At 32.6% G+C, this 18,356-nt stretch overlaps 1 protein-coding gene across 4 annotated transcripts in view; it reads right to left on the bottom strand.

The window, feature by feature from the left end:
* Window positions 1-18,356, bottom strand: part of ATRNL1 (attractin like 1) — an 839,413-nt gene that overhangs the window by 375,932 nt on the left and 445,125 nt on the right. For all 4 annotated transcript variants that reach the window (XM_024254146.3, XM_024254147.3, XM_054522910.2 and 1 more), the window contains one exon: window positions 17,052-17,130. In XM_024254146.3, the coding sequence (XP_024109914.2) occupies window positions 17,052-17,130 (79 nt within the window). The remainder of the gene's footprint in view (window positions 1-17,051; window positions 17,131-18,356) is intronic.

The following is an 18,356-nucleotide window of genomic DNA, read 5'->3' as shown; positions in this document are numbered from 1 at the left end:
TCCATAGAGGTTATAATTTAGCTTTCTTACATACTCCACTCAGATTCTTAAAATATTCATAACAGTCTCCATAGTATCATATAGCAACTCAACTGTCCTAAAATAGTGCATTTTAATTAGATTTTGCATTTCAAAGAACATTCTACATAGAAAACAATTTTACGCAACTTATATCAATACCCTAAGATAAAAGAATAACCAAAGGTTATATGTAAATTACTAATTATCTAAAGGAAGCAAAACTGATTTACTGCTTAATTTATGTTAGCTCTTCTGTTAGGCAAGTAACTATTCTGAAAGTAATAATAAATTGTCCACATCTACAAGAGATACGTGTTTCATATTAAACGATATAATACAAAACTGCTTCTAAGAATAGCATATTTCTTGCACTTTGATTAGAAAACTACAGCTCTTGCCCAGGTGCAACGGCTCACACCTGTAATCCCAACAATTTGGGAAGCTGAGATAGAAGGACTGCTTAAGCCTAGGTGTTCAAGACCAGCCTGGGCCATACAGCAAGACAACATCTCCGATAATAATAAAAAAAAAGAATTAAAAAAAGAAAACTACAGCTGTCATACAGAATTGTTTAAACAATTAGGTGTTTTCTGAAAGTCAAAGATAATTTACCAATTATAGACGTCATTGGAGTTCACAGTGTCAGTACTTCAGCATGAATAGAAATAAGAAATAAGAAGCTCACACTTTCACTCAAACAATTTTAGAGAAATAGACTGAGTAGAATCTTGTTAACCTGTACGTTGATGGAAATTAATGTTATTTTATGGCAATAACTTGGCATTTTTAAGAACAAAATATACTTTTATACTAGTAGAAAAATTTAGGCTGGCAATAATAAATAATAAAAATAATCAAATGGTAAATTTGCAAAATACATAATGGCTTTTAAAGTTTTTAATTATAATCTTACATAGTTTGATTGAAAATACTTAGCAAGTATAGATTTGAAATTTGGATGCTATTGTACCATAAGCTATTAGCAGTTGATGAGTGTGTGCTTCTAAGTCATTCTAAGTTAATTTCCAAAGCAAGCCATTAGGACCAAAGTAATAAATATTAATTGCTATAAATGCATAGGTAGAAAGCCAGAACTTGAATGCCGCTAAGTCTGTACCATTACTTAACACAATAATATGGTACAAATTTATACTTGCATAATATAATAACCATGCAATTACATAGTCTTTCTACACTAACATAAAAAGCAGTTACACACACACACACACAAACTCACACACACATTCATTTAAATGAAGGAAAAAGTAGCAGAAGCCTTTTTTTATTATTTTACATTATTGTCATATTTCATAGAATTTATAACATGATCTAAAGCAGTTTGCCAACATTTTAATTTAATTCTCTAAGACTGTAATTTAGCTTGCTGTGTCTTAAATTTCCTACTGAAATTCTCAGTCATTTTCCTTATATTACTGTTATAAACTTGAGTTAGAGCCATGTAGTTTTTGAGAGGTACTCCACTGTAGTGTGGTTCTAAAAATTATTTCTCAGAATTACATAGTCGGATTGGTATCCTGGAATTCTTAAAAATATCTCTCTAAAAGAATATTCTAAGTGCGTTAGAAATGCTCCACTGTAGAAATAAATAGTAAAGAGAAATAAAGATATAAAGTGTTCAAAATGTGACTATAATGAAAATAAGTTTGTACAGTTTTGACTTCTCATCAATAGATGTGAAATATTATTTTTATGTTGCTAAATAATTCAGAATTATAATAATTTATTAGAACTTTACAGTTACATGCAAAAATATACAAAAACAGGTTATAAAGAATATGCTATTATTAGTGTAAGTAATGTAGAAAAAGATGTATATTCATATTGCTTCTGTATGTATAAAATAACTTCAGAAAACTATACACACACAAAAAAACCCTGATAACACTGATTGGCTATAGAGGGGAGAGAATAATTGAGTGGGTGGGTAATGCTGGTGGCAATGTTGAACTCTGAAACATATAGACATATTACCTATTAAAAATAGATATGAAAAAATGTACAAGGTATAAAAATAATGCTTGATTTGATAGCAAACTGTCCACGTTTATTTCCAATAAAGAGGAGATGACTTCTAAAAATCTCTTCCATTAATAGAATAAAATTTTATAATACCAAATTGCCAAGGAAAGGAAAAAAACACATCTATTAAAAAGAGATATAAGAAAAAAATTATCTTCAATTCTAGCTACTCAAGGAACTAGAACAAATTGGCCCACAGAAAGTGAGTTTGAATGGGCTGTGGGAATACAGAATCAAGCTTTGATTGACTGCCCTTGTTCAAAGTACTGGTTACAATGCTTCATAATTGTTACAATATAATAACAGTGGATTTCAGACTCGAAATAATTAATATACTACAATAGTTAACATTTTCAATATTACATTCATGCATGAATCTAATACCATGTTCATTCAATATACTCTAATAATGGTTTACCTAAATATCACAATTAAAGTACATGAATCATTTCAGTGAATGACAATAAACTAAATTAGACCATAATTATGCTGGCATCAAAATAATTTAAAAATAAATAAATATACTATGCAGCAGGAATACCCTGTAATTTATAGATAAGGACAGTACAGGTCGAACACCAGTTCAGCATGATTTCCAGCACAGATGTGATTCTTGGACATGAGGAGAACAGAATTACTTATCTAATGGGGATATCAAAATCAACCAGACTAGACCTTTTTTTCTAATTATATTATTTTAAGACATCCTCTTTGGTTGAGAATCACTGTCATAGTGAACCACTGCTAGTGATGGAGTATGCACAATATCTGTCATTCAATATATTACCTATTTCCATGTTCCTTACAATGTGGTTGAATTATTGTGAAAGCCAATTATTCAAGATGCTATTATTGCAAACATATTTTTATTCTAAGATAAAATACAAAATAGTTACTAAGACAACTATGTATTTTTAAATGACTAAATTTATTTTCAGAAAATTAATAAAGCATTATAACTATGTTCAAATCACAATAAAATTATTTTGTTTAAAGCTTTTTTTTGCTTAAATTAGAACCAGTAGAATATATTTTAAAAGCTCACAAGACGAAACTTTATATATAAAATACATACTGCTGAATTGTGTATTAGGTTTAAATCTGTATATAAATGCCTAACTGTTAACAGTATATACCTAGCAAACAAATTCCCCTGTAAGGGGAGGTGGGTGGTGGTAGGAAGAGAATTGCTCAGCATGGATGTGCAAATTATGGCATAATTCTTTAAATGAAGGAAATTCTATATTTTAAGCAACAATTTACAGAATGATGAATGAAGTTAATATGGAATGCAGGTAGCATTATCACCTACAAACTCAACTTTTAACATGTCAAATCCTGTCAACAAAATTCAGGGAAACTGTATAACTATCATTCCACAGTAATTTATGCAGTATAAAGAATCTTACACTGTTGCTTTAACAGGCACTCACCAGAAGCAGATACTGGTCCCATGCTTCTTGTACAGCCTGTGGAACCATGAGGCAAATAAACCTGCTTCCTTTATAAATCACCCAGCCTCAGGTATGTTCTTTCATAGCAACACAAAAGAACTAAGAAATATACTGTGTAGTATAATAACACCATCTTGATTACTATAGTTTTGTAGTAAGTGTGAATTCAGGAACTGTAAATTTGTTCTTTTTCAAAAATGTTTCTGCTATTTAGGGTCCTTTGCATTTCCATGTAAGTTTTTGAATCTACTTGTCAATTTCTAGAAATGTATTAGCCCATTCTCACACTGGTTATGAACTTAAGCCCAATTTGTGCAAGACATACTTGAGACTGGTAAAGATGCTTAATTGACTCACAGGTCAGCATGGCTCGGGAGGCCTCAGCAAACTTACAATCATGGCAGAAGGGGAACTGAACACATCCTTATTCACATGGGGACAGGAGAGAGAATAAGTGCCCAGTGAAGGGGGAATCCCCTTATAAAACCATCTGATCTCAAGAGAACTAACTCACTATCATGAGAACAGGATGGGGGAAACGGCCCTCATGATTCAATTATCTCCATCTTGTCCCTCCCACGACATGTGGGGATTATGGGAACTACAATTCAAGATGAAATTTGGGTGGGACACAGTCAAACCATTTCAACAAAGAAGCTTGCCAATTTCTACAAAGAAATTTGTAAATCACCCATTTAGAGCATAAGATTCAATAATATTTAAATTTTTCATAAAGCTGTACAACAATTACCACAGTCTAATTTTAAAACATTTTCATCATCCCAGAAAGAACCCATGTACGCATTAACAATCATTCTCCATCTGGCCCCACATTCCATCAAATACCCAAGCACAGCCCAAGGCAACCGTGAATTTACTTACTGTCTCTTTAGATTTGCCTAATGTTTTCAAGGCTCTTTCATTGTTATAACATGCATCAGTACTTCATTCCTTTTTAATGTAGAATAATATTCCATTTACACACATATCACCTTTTATTTGTCCATTCATCAGTTGCTAGGCATTTGGGATATTTCTACTTTAAAGCTGTAATGAATAATGGTGCTATGAACATTAATGTAAAAGTTTTATATAGACCTACGTTTTCATTTTTCTTCAGTATTCACCTAAGAGTGGAATTGCTGGGTCATATGGAAACATTAATATTGCAAGGAATTGTCAGAGTGTATTACACTACAAAGTGACAGTTTTAAATATCCAACAACAATGTATGAGGAATCTAATTTCTCCACAGCCTCATCAACATTTTGGTGATAATTGGTGATGATTATTGGTGAATAATAATAACATTATTATCGATCACAAGCATTTAGTGGTATCTTATTGTATGTTTGATTTCTATTTCTGCTAATGCTAACGTTGTTGAGCATCTTTTCATTTTCATGAGTTACTGACTACATACATACACACACACACACACACACACACACACACACACACACAGAGTTGTCCCTCGGTATCTGCAGGAGATTGGTTCCAGGATCCCCACAAGGATACCAAAATCCACAGATGCTCAAGTAAATTGTTTAAAAATGGTGTCATAGTGGCATATAACCTATGCACATTTTCCCATTTATATCATCTCTAGATTACTTATAGTGCCCAATACAATGCAAATGTTATGTAAATAGTTGTTACGTAAATAGTTGTTATAATGTATTTTTATTTATTTTATATTTATTGTTATATTTTTCAACATTTTTTCAGAATATTTTCAATCCTTGATTGAGTGAATCCACAGATGTGGAAACCATGAATACAAAGGGCAAACTGCATATATTATATGGAGAATGCCTATTCAAATTCTTTATACATTTTTAAGTGGGTAATTTGCCTTTTGATTACTGACTTGGAAGAGTCCTTTGCATATGTAGATACAAATATCTTATCAGATATATGATATGCAAAAGTGTTCTCCCATTCTGGAGGTTGTATTTTCATTTTCTTCATGGTGTCTTTTAAGCACAAAAGATTTTAATTTCAATGAATTCCAATTTGTTTTTTTTCTTTAATCACCTTTTCTTTTGATGTAATGTCTAAGAAGATTCTGAAAGATCAAGAAGATTTTCTTCTGTATTTTCTTCTAAGAGTTTTATAGTTTAGGTGTCACATATTGGTGTATCAATTCCTATTGACTTAATTTGTGTATGGTGATACGAGTAATGGGTCCAACTTCACTCTTTTGCATGTGGCTACCCAGTTGCCTAGCCCCATTTGTTGCAAAGATGAATCTTTCTTCCATTTGATTGTCTTGGTACCCTTGCAAAAATCAATCAACTATAAATGTAAGAGTTTATTTCTAGATTCTCAGTTACATTCTATGGATCCAAATGTCCAGTCTTATGTCCATTTCACACCATCTTGATTACTATAGTTGCATAGTAAGTTTGAATTTATGAAGTGTAAGCTTTGTTCTTTTTCAAGAATGTTTTTGCTGTTTAGGGCCCTTTGCATCTCCCTGCGGATTTTAGGATCTACTTGTCAATTTCTACAAATAAACTACCTAGTATTTGGATAAGTATCATGTTGAATTTGTAGATCAGTTTGGGAGTACTGTCATCTTAACAACATAAAGTCTTTGAATCCATCAACATATAGTATCTTTCCATTTATTTAGGTCTTCTTTAATTTCTTTCAACAGTGTTTTATAGTTTTCAGAGTGATATGGTTTTGTTGTGTCCCCACCCAAATCTCATCTTGCATTGTAGCTCCCATAATTCCCACCTGTCATAGCAGGGACCCAGTGGGAGGTAACTGAATCATGGGGAGGGTCTCTCCCATGCTGTTCTCATGATAGTGAATAAGTTTCATTCACCTTCTGCCATGATTGTGGGGCCTCCCCAGCCATGTGGAACTGAGAGTCAATTAAGCCTCTTTTCTTTACAAATTACCCAGTCTTGGGTATGTCTTTATTAGCAGTGTGAATATGGACTAATACACATAGCATATGTTTTCTACTGCTTTTGTTAAATTTGTTCCTATGTATTTTATTCTTATTGATGCTATTTTGAATTGAATTGGTTTTTAGTTTTATTTTCAGATTTTTCATTGCTAATGTATAGAAATACAACTGATTTTTATATTGCTCTGCCATCCTGAACCTTGCTAAAATTGTGTATTACTTCTAACAGTTTTTTTAGTGGATTTCTAAGGAATTTTATTTACAAAACATGTTATTTGCAAATAGAGATAGCTTTACTTCTTTCTTCCCAATCTAGATGGCTCTTATGTCATTTCCTTGCCTAACTGCTCTGACTACAATATACAGTAGAATGTTGAATAGAATTAGAGAGAGTGGACATCCTTGACTTGTTCCTGATATAAGTGATTTAAAAAAAGTTAAGTATGATGCCAGATGTGGGTTATTGGCAGATGCCTTTTATCATGTTGAGGATTTCCTTTTCATTCCTAATTTGTTGGGTGTTGTTATGGTAAAAGGTTGTTGGACTTTGTCAAATGTGTTCTCTATATCTATTGAGATTCTCATGTGATTTGCATCCAAGCTCCTTTTATTGGTGAATGGTATTTAGAAATCAAGATCTAGGCAACATGTATGCTACAATAAAGGGAACGAGAGATCCTTGGAGAAATAGCTAATTCTGAGACTGGGGCAAGAAGTATACAAGCTAAACCTGAAGTTTCTTATGGTACCAAAACGTAAGAAGGGTTGCGCATGTGCACGTGCACACACACACACACACAAACACCAAGAATGAGAGTATGTCAGGAATGGAGGAACCATTGGAAAGAGTTCTCTAATATTAGAAAACAAGATCTGGGTGCTAGATGTGCTTGTTGCAAACAGAATGTTGATGTATCTAATTGGAAATTTTAAAAATAACAAATGCAATCTCTGTGCTTGCTATAGGTTTATTTAGATTTTATCTTTTTGAATTGGTTTTGCTAGTTTGTGCAAGCTCTAGAGCTAATGATGGGGACAGTGGCCCATAACTCTCTTATATAATGTTCCTGCTTCATGAGCAGGGTGTTGAGCAGAGGTGTTACTTTTTTGTATTCTCATATTATCTCCCCAGTCATGAAATTTCTACCCTATAAGCAAGGTGGAGAAAGGGAGACTGGGTCCCTGTTACTATCAGGCTGCTATGCCTTGAGAAGAGCTTCTTGCCATGCAGGTGAGGCTCATTAGAAGAAGAGAGCCTCAGGCCTCAGCTGATTTTGCCTGGAATATAGCATCTGCAAAAGGGAGCTGGGGGGATGAGAAATGCTAGTCACAGTGAGCTAGAAGGGGGTAGGAAGGGAGCAAGTTGAGGCTCAAATGCTATAGATTTGCTGTTCTTACTGAGAATTAGTAGATTTTCTTAAATAAGTTTGAGGCAGGAAAATAGGGTCTGCAGACAGGGAACTTAAGGCCAATTTGAGCAAATTTCTAAAACAGAAAACACCAAGGTCTGAGGGCAGAAAATCTAGGGCCAATTCATGCTGATTTCCCAAAGCTGGATCAAAAGGAAAACGCTTGGGTTTGGGGGCAGGGAACCCGAGGCCAATTAATACAAACTTCCTAAAACTAAACCAAAAAGAAAAAAAAAAAACTCTCTCCCCAAGCTGACTAACAAAGGATCAAAAGCTACTCTCCCTACAGCCCTCCCCCTTCCGCCACATCTCAGATGGAAAGGGAGAGTGCCTTGGATAGGCCACAGGCCAAGCAGGGACCACCCCTTTATCTGCATGGGCTGCCAATTCACCTCAGCCTTTAACTAGCCACAGACAAAACCTTCTTCCAGATAAGAGGTAGCCAATAAGAACCTCAAATTAGGTACTTAAAACCCAGAAAACTTTGCATCCAGGCCCTCAAGCAGCTTGCTCAGGCCTCCTCCCACTCTGTGGAGTGCTTTCTTTCTTTAATACATTTCTGCTTTTGCTGCTTCTTTGCTGCATTTCATTCCTCTGCTACCTGGTGCGTTTTGTTCAATTCTTTGTGCAAATCTCCAAGGACCCGGGCAACTCGTACTCAAGACCCTCCACCGGTAACAAGTGTTTCTTTGTTTTCCGTATGCACTTAAAACTATTTCCAGATATTTTAATTTTTTTTTTTTTTTTTTTGAGATGGAGGCTTGCTCTGTCGCCAGGCTGGAGTGCAGTGGCAGGATCTCGGCTCACTGCAACCTCTGCCTCCTGGGTTCAAGCAATTCTCCTGCCTCAGCCCCCCAAGTACTTGGGACTACAGGCATGCACCACCACACCTGGCTAATTCTTGTATTTTTAGTAGAGATGGGGTTTCACCATGTTCGCAGGATGGTCTCCATCTCTTGACCTCATGATCCGCCAACCTCGGCCTCCCAAAGTGTCGGGATTACAGGCATGAGCCACTGCGCCCAGCCGGTTGTTTGTTTTTTAAAGATTTTTCACTAGTTAGCGTTGTTTGTCTGGGGAATAGGTCTCAGGGGCTCCTCTTGCTGTCATTCTAGAAGTCATCTTGTTCTATTCTTTCTCATCAAACTTCAGTCAAACTTTTGCATCCATCAGTCCACTAAAATTGCTGTTGTTGGGGTCAGCAATTATTTCTAAGTGGCTAAATACAATGGTCAATTTTCAGTTATTTCACTTGAACCACCAGAATTTTTTAGACAACTGATAACTCTGCTCCTTTTTATACAGTGTTTGCTTGGCTTCCAGAAGCTCAGCGTTTTTCTCCACCTTCATTGGTAGCTGCTTTCCAGTATTCATGCTGGGTGCTTGTCTTCTCTCTGACTTCTTAAATTTGAATGCCTCAGGGCTTAATCCTCCTCTCTGGGTAATTTTATCTAGGCTCAGGGTTTCAAATGCCATCTATGTGCTGAGATTCCCAAATTTAGCTTCCTACTCAGCTCTGTTTCCTCATGCCAGATGCAACTCCTGCCTCTTCGATAGATCTAATTAGATGTCTAGTAGATATACCAAACTTAACATTAAAAATTTAACTCTTCTCCATAAACCAATTTTACTTGCAGTAAACACAGAAGCACAGTGATCAGCTTAAAATCAGATCTTTTAACTCAGATATCTTTACAAGTTTGTTGGAAACCCTTCTACAGTTTCCCAGCTCTGTCAGAGTAGAAGCTAAAGCAGTGTTTCTAGGCCAATAGTGCATATTAGAACATTTGAGGGCTTTAAAAATAAACACACTTGGCTGAGCCTCACTCATAGAAATTCTGATTTTGTATATCTGATGGGGATGGAACAGTAGAATGGCATGCAAATACACACATACACACACATACACACACGCCCACACACGTTTTAAAGATCCACAGGTGATTCTCAAGGGCCTACTAGATTGAGAACCATTGCATTACAGTAGAAATGGAGGAGTCCAAGATATACAAGAGTTGTTGTTAGTAATATTAATGTATAATGCTGATCATTCTTTATATTACATATCAATAACAGCTAATATTTATTGAAGTCTGTTAGGTAAAATGCAGTGGGGTAAGCCCTTAGTATGCATTAACTCGCTTAGTACTAAACACCTTATAAAGAAGGTTCTACCATATTTGATTGATTCTAAGAAACATTTTTTCACATTTTAATATCTCTGAATTCTAATGTGTTTTAAAAACAATGACATTATATAATCACTGCTGGCCAGATGACAGTTGTGATGTAGTTCTCATTGTCTGCACAGACATAAACTTGATTATTCTAGTCAATGCTACTATGTGAAACATACAATATATTTTAGCTTAACTCAAAAAGTGATTTTTAAAAACTTGGACTATGAAGGTGAATAAGTCGTAGCAAAACTTTACCCAATTTATTTTGCTTTTATTTTCCTCTCTGTATAAATATGAACGACATATGACAAAACTATATCTAAATAATTATATAACAGCTCTTTCAATAAGTAGAAAATATTCTCAGTGGGAAGTGAACATTGTGCAATAGTTGAATAAGTACTGTTTTCTTCGCAAGTGGTACATCAGATAATGATTGTGTCATAATATCAGATGAAATACAACATATTTCCCGTACAACAAACAGATGCATAAGTTACATTATAAGTGGCCCATTATGAAACCAACTTGTTCAAACTCAGGCTATCTCTAAAGTTCTCTGTATGGTTCAGTCTGACAGACTTGGTTTTAAGTTACAGCTTCTTCTTTTACTAGTTGTAAGCTTTGAGCATTGCACTCTAGTCTCCTCAAATTCCTTATACAGGTAAAGGGAAAAAATATATATATTTAGTGTGAAAATTAAATACTATTTTTATTAAGTGCCTAACTTAAAATGTTAGATCATGTTCTCTCAACTTGCCCATTATTTGACTATTTGTTTGTATTATAGTTATCAAATAACACAGTCATTCTTCTTTATCAAATACCAACAGACCCACAATTTCCATGCACATTATGCTTGTGCATGTGTGATTTATACAAATAGAAACATCATACAAACTATGTCATATATTTTCCAGTTAATAATATAGATTTTAAGATCTGTAAACATTTTTGAGGGCTGGGATTTTATTTGGCTTGTTCATTGCTGTATTTGTCTAAAAATGTGCTTGAAACAACAATAGTTGTTCAATAAATATTTGTTGAAGGAAGCAATAAATTAATATTAACACAAATATGCCTCATTATTTTTTTCAGTTACCTAATATCCCACTGTAAGAACACAGAATTTCTTTCTCGAATCTTTTTGAATGATATGAAATAGTTCTGATATACAAAAATCTCTCTGTAAGTGTCTATATATGAGTATACTTTGAAAAGCTAGGCAGATATATATCTTTAAGATATATTTTCAGAAATCTAACTATTGAGTCAAAGAGTTTTTAATTTTGATAGATAATATACGGAGTAAACATCTTTTATTTTTGCTTGCCCAGTATAACTTCCCCTTATTTTGAAAACAAATCAAGATTCTACTTAAGAGAATTATTCCTTTCTACTTCTTTCTGAGTTCCTGTGGATTTTATGAGGTTGAACCCACCCCTGAGCTCCAGGTTGAGCATTTGTGTTGAAAATAAGGTTGCCAGATTGAGCAAATAAAAATACAGAACACTTGGTTAAGTTTGCATTTTAGATAAAAAATGAACTTTTTAGCATAACACATATATACACATAAACATCAGACACATATATCGAGATATACATTCGTTTGAATATATAAGACAGATAAGATTTTGTGGTTAGTGAGACATTTTTTAGAATAAATCAATATAATGTTTTAGTCTAAGTAACTGGGTCTAATATAAAGATAATAGCATATAATAAAGAAAAAGTGATTTTAGACAAATTTGTTATATTGTATATACAGTAAAAACAGTGCCCAAAGTGTTTTTGTTTAGGAGTTTTTTTGAAATTAATCCTGTGTATAATTATGAAACAGTTCACATTTACTTCCATTACTAATCTGACTTCCAGAAAACTTTTCCATATATTCTATCTCCCTATGCATGACATCACAATAAAGTACATCCAGGTGCTCCCCTAAGAACTCTGCACGTGTATGTGTGTGTGTCTTTCTGCCTTACTGAAATGTTTTAAAACTACAAATTCCCCAATAATGGGGCCTATGTCTTTTTCTTTATATCCTCAGTATTTATCAATTTGTCTATAATATAGCAAGAAATTGATACACCTTTGTTGAACTGAGCAAAATGAAAGCACTATATTTACCATGAGGTCTTTGGAAACAGGTTTACAAGGCAAGTATCAGTTATTTGTCAAATCTTAACTGCATACATATTTGACTTCTCAAGTTATTTTAAAGTAAATTTATGTTAAAATTTTGAAAGTATGATAATGCAATAGGCATGCGGAAGACCTGTAATTTCTAGTCTCATAGGATAAAGGAAGAAAATTAATACAACAATAATCATTTTAGTTTGCAATTCAATAAAAAGCAAATGACAAGCAACAGTTAAGTTGACATTGTGGCCATTAACTGCAAAGACATTTATTTGAGTGAAATATTTACTAATGAGTTTTAAAAAGCATGTGTTTAATGGAAAGCTTTATCTATATGTTAAAATGTTTAAACATTTACAAAATACAGAGCTTTGAAGTGCTATGAAATTCTACAAAAGGTTGCAGGCAGTACCTAATCAGTTAATTTGAATTTATCCACCTAAAATAACACTTTCACTTTTTCCTTAAGGTTTTTATTCTGTGCCCAATCCTCTTTCTGTAAATATATTTAGTGTCTAAGGAGAAAAGAGCAGTTCAATTTATAAAACACTGCTACATTGCATTACTATTACTTAGATGAGAATCTATTTATCACTACGTCAGAGAATATTTTATAACTAATTGGTTTATATACCATAAAATGTCATTATTAAAGTATAGTTTAATATTATTACTTTTGTCTGGATTTGTACCAGTAAAACAGGTATAGAAGGAAAGAACTAATGCATTTGCCTCTGGAAAACTAGTTTGTTACTCAAAGCTACTAAAACTCTACTTGTGGGTATTGGTTTATTATTTTTAACTCAAATTTCAGGGTGATAATAAAAAATACAAATCTAAGTTTTATTCTTCATGATTACAAAATGTGCAGGGAGATAGGGTATTATGAACATAAATTCAATCCCTCACTGGGCATGTCTTATCCTCCAAAATTTCCTGTATTGATTTTGAAGCAGAAGAGAAGGGTAATATGTGAGAAATATTAAAAAGTAGTGTGGTAAAGTTCTACATTAAAATATTTTTAAACTTAAAAAAACTGTAAATTTACAAGAATTAAAAAGGGAAAAATTGCTATCACATGAAATGTAGAGCTCATTCAAATACTCAGACTCACTAGTAATAATGAAGTTAATGTAAAAATAACCCTTCCTTTGCCTATGGATCTATTATTCCACAGATTTTGCAGTTAGTTTCACAGAGACATGCTACATTTAAACAACTCAAAATGGAAAAAATTAACTTCTTGTAACTATTAAAATATGCATCATATTTTCACACGATAGCCAAATATATGATCAAATATCTTCATTGCAGGGAACAATTATATCTTCATATTTTTCTGCCTTATGATACCTATTAAAATTCAAATTTCAGATTAAGAATGAAGATTATCAAGCATAAAAATAGCTTAATAGACTCCTTTTTACATATGCTTGCTCCTGACAAATATTTTAGTAATGCGATGACTATAACTGAATGTGCCATTGAAGCTAAATGTTTTTAATACCTCTGTAAAAAGGACAAGCTATATAAATGAATTCATCTTTCTAGTGTATTACAATATTTCCACTTATCAATATACACTTATTGTTTCCATTCGTTAGCGCATCCCAAAAGAAAGTTTTCATCTTTTTAACAGGGTTACCATAGAAATTTGTTTGGGGTTAGTGTATGAAGGGGTTGTATCAAAATTGAAGCCTTTCGTAGTTTCATTTTTTTAATGTGTGTTTAAGAGCCCCTGAATTCTCAGGGGTGTTATTCAAAAGTCATAACATGACTAACTGTCCTCTGAATTTAAAATTATGCCACAAAAAGTATATCTGTGTTTATGAGAAAACAAAACTTTGGTTTAAAAAGTAACACATCTAGTTGAATGAACACAATATGTTAAAACATTTCCAAAGATTATTTTCATGTTAAACTTTCATTACATTTAGAAAAGCAACTAGTATAACTGCTGAAATAAAACTACGTAATTTCTAAGAAGAATCTTTTAAGTAACTTTCATTTACTATAACAGATAAACTGTCATTTTACTAATCAAAGGTGTCCTCTGAGCTTTACAATAATTGATTTCTTCAATGTTTTGAAGAGACAGTAACATCCACATAAAGAAATAATAGTGGGTTCTTTTTCTTTGGGAAATATTACAGTTAATCTAATATTTAAAACTGAATAAAGAGAGGATTAGATATAAACACATTTTTACCTCCACTCACATAAAGTCTATAAATGGAATTATCACATAACTACAACTAGTGTGGTTAAAAATCTCCAGGGCTCTTAAGACCAAAATGAAAAACCATTTCTTAACACAGTAGATCCCCCTTAAATATGTTTCAACACACCCAGGGGATGCCTAAAACTGTGGATACTACTAAGCCCTATATATACTATGTTTTTCCCTATACATACATACCAATGATAAATTTTAATTTATAAATTAGGTACAGCAAGAGATTAACCACAATAATAATGAAATAGAACAATTATAATAATATGCTGTCCTAAAATTTATGTGAATGTGGTCTCTCTCTCTCTGTCACTTCCCACCTCCCCCACCATTTCTTTCTCTCCAAATGTCTTAATAGTTTTGGACTGCAATTGTCTGTGACTAACTGAAACTATGGATAAGGGGGGACAATTGTAATATTAAAATTACTTGCTAATCGCAGATCTTTAATAATCATCAAAGACAATGTCATCTTTACTTTGGACATCAATATATGAATAGTTTCTATAACATTTAGGATTTTACATTTAAAGGAATTTAGTAAAATTAAATTTCAGAAAATTCCTCAAAATATTTTTTAACATGTAATGCTATAGCATAACATAAACCCTCAAGATACATTTTCTTTTTCGGAAGCAGTAGCAAATTAAATGCAAACACTATTATACACTTCAATAGAAAGAAGCACTACCTGGATGAGTTTTGGAAAGAAGGGCATTATATTAAAGGAATTTCCAGAGGACACATAATATTAATAATACAGATAAAAACTGGAAAGTGATCCTAATCCAGCTCCCCTCTACTATTTGTCTTTTATCCTTTCCACATCTACCACATATATTGAAAGATTTTGACTTCCAAAAGATAAATTTATATATATATTTTAAAAATGAAAGTAGTATCGACTTGCCAGAGCACCTAATTAGTATGTAATAAACAGCATTACTACACTGAGATAATACAATATTAGCCAAAATCAATCTGTCATTTTGAGAAGTATGAAAGTTTTATAGCTAAACTATTCATATTAGTTTTAACAAATATTAAATATCATTTCTAAACTTTAGCTACTACATGTAAACATTTATAGGGCTCGAAAGACTAGAACACAACTGAGAATTAGCTCTAGGGTACAAATCCTTTTAAGAGGTAAGGAAATTTAACTACACAACTAACATTCAGCTGCCAGTTAATGGCAGAGTTACAAATTGATATTTTCACAATGCTATATTTACATAGATGCATTTTATAAATTTTAGAGATCAGATATTTAAACAGTGCTCCTCATGATGCAATGGGAACAGAGGCTCCCTGACTGATTCAGCCTTCTCTTCTAATGATTAAGGACATAAATTGTCACTTGCCCTATTCCATTACAGAAAGAAGGCCTTCACACTACCTGCCTATAATTATGATTTTTCCTTCCTGAATCTATAATTTTACTGTAATAGATCATCTAACATGTCTAGAAGATTGTTTACCTCTGCAGAGAATTCCACTTCCTGCCAAATATTTATATATTTATATTTAACAAGCTCTTTTTCCATTGGATTACTTTTTAACATGCAGACTGATGTTGCACTGGCCATAAACAGAAAATCAGAGAGGCAGAGAGTATTAAGATGAATGATTTATCTGAAGGCAGGGAGGGACTCCAGTTTGCAAATATATTATAGATAGTACTGATCTTTGATGGGTGCTTAAAAATAGACTAAGAAGAACCCATATCACTCACTAATTCTATAGCTTAGAACACTCTGGATTATTTTTACATGTCTTTAAATATATTTTTTATGTGGAAAAAAGAAGGTAAGCAATTATACTGTTGTTTTATATTGTTACAAAAAACATCCATATAGAAATATATGGAGAAATGAAATAGCAAATAAAATATTAAGATTAATACAATAGAATACAGTATAATAAAAGAATACTGATAGAAACCAGCTTTTTGAATAAATGAGGTATAGAACAATAAATCTACTGCATACTTTCGCTCCTCAGATGATTTTGTTTCTTTGTTCCTTTCGATTAACGAATATACACAATTTATATAATCAGTTATTATTTTGTAAGAATATTATTGTTTTCATCAATTTTAGGATTATAAGAAAAATAATTAATTCTAATACAGAAATTTACCCAATGGATGTGCTCTTTAAACAGAGTTGGATTATTAGATAATCAAAAAATGGAAAAGATTTGATTCCCAAAAAAAGAATGTTATAATAAATTTCTAGGAGATAAAATCTTTTTCAAAAACCAAAAATAAATATTTATCACTCGTAATTTTAAATTTCAACAGACACTTATGAAAAATAAATTATGTCTTTATAGCATAACTAAATGCCCAAGTTAAATATATTACAAAATTATTTAAACATAATAAATAATTGTATTCACTATAAATTCCAATACCATTTTTAGAAACTGTTTGCAACAAACCAATGCTTTTACAAATACTAACTTAAAATTACAGTGAAAAAGTTTGCTCTACAGCTTAAAAAATACTAGAGTGATTTTTGAATATTAGTATGTAAAAATGATTTGAAATTCTGTATTCCAAGAGAGCATGGTAATTAACAGACAATAGAGATTAATATATTTGCTTAAATCTTTAAACAAAAGATTAAATAATATTACTGATACCTCTCTCCGTCGAGAAGCCCAACAGGTTTGTTTGATCTTCCATACCACAGCAGCCACCAGCAATAAGGATAGGAAACAACTGGAAAATAAAACACAAATAATTTTTGCTCAAAACTTATTTAAACTATGTAATGAAAAAACAGTACACGAAAGACTGAAATACATATATATATAAGTAATAACTTTGTCTAGGTAAACAATAAAAAATATGATAAATTTCCAATGTTTAAAATGTTCTCTCAAATAAAACCAAAATGTACAGGTAGAAAAAATATTTATATTCCTTGCTATAGATTATGGTCAATATTTAGAATTTTCTCTGTCAGAAGGAATGTAAATTTACAATTCCATTGGTCTTATGAAGCAACAGAAATCACAACCAAAATCTAGAATTGCTATTATGAGTCATAAAATATGGAAATGTTATAAATCCAAATGTCACACATGTACATTTATATTATTTTTATCACTATTTTATATATGAACATATTCCAGTGGTTCCCAACCAAAGGTTATTTTGCTCCCTCCCCCTAGGGATCATTTGGTAATGTCTGGAGACATTTTTGTTTGTCAGAACTGGGAGAGGAGTGCAGGGGTGTTGCAAGAATTCTACAATGCACAAGACTGTCCCCAACAGCAAAGGATCAGCAAAATGTCAGTAGTACCGAGGCTGAGAAACCCTGGCATATATTAATGTTTACTTTAAGAAATAAGTCAGTTACAATGTTCTAATGTGGTCTAATATATTAGGTACTATATGCAATAAACTATGATAATGCAGGGTACTTTGTTAGAAGTAACTCAAGCCTGACAAATCTCAAAATGACAGAGATTTACATGAATCTCATTAATCAATCTCAACCCTGTATCACTGTTTATTTTCCCTTTCTTTGCTCTGTGGTCATAGATTATGCTATGAGAAGACCCAGAAGTGAACAGACCTGGGACACTACAAATTCACTGGTCACTGGACACTACAAGAAAAACCTGGTTCTCATCCTTAATCATTGTGTTCATCACTTGAGTCACTCATAAACAGTGGCAATTTTTGACACTTTCCACTCTTGTCAAGTCTTCAATATATTTTGTCTCCTTGCCTTGCCACACTTGAAGCAGAAGACCTTAGAACATCCTTCAATGACAATGATAACAACAATGTCAATTTTAACATCTATCCATTGAGTGCTGCACACATTCCAGATGCTGTGCTAGTACGTCACATTGATGATTGGATTTAGTCTTAGAAATCCTTCAAGATAGTATATACTATTCTTATTTGAGAAAAGAGGAATCCAATCCTCAGAG

The sequence above is a fragment of the Pongo abelii genome, chromosome 8, assembly GCF_028885655.2.
Source record: "Pongo abelii isolate AG06213 chromosome 8, NHGRI_mPonAbe1-v2.0_pri, whole genome shotgun sequence".
Taxonomy (NCBI): domain Eukaryota; kingdom Metazoa; phylum Chordata; class Mammalia; order Primates; family Hominidae; genus Pongo; species Pongo abelii.
Note: the sequence above shows the minus strand (reverse complement) of the source record. Positions and strands in the feature narration are given on the sequence as shown.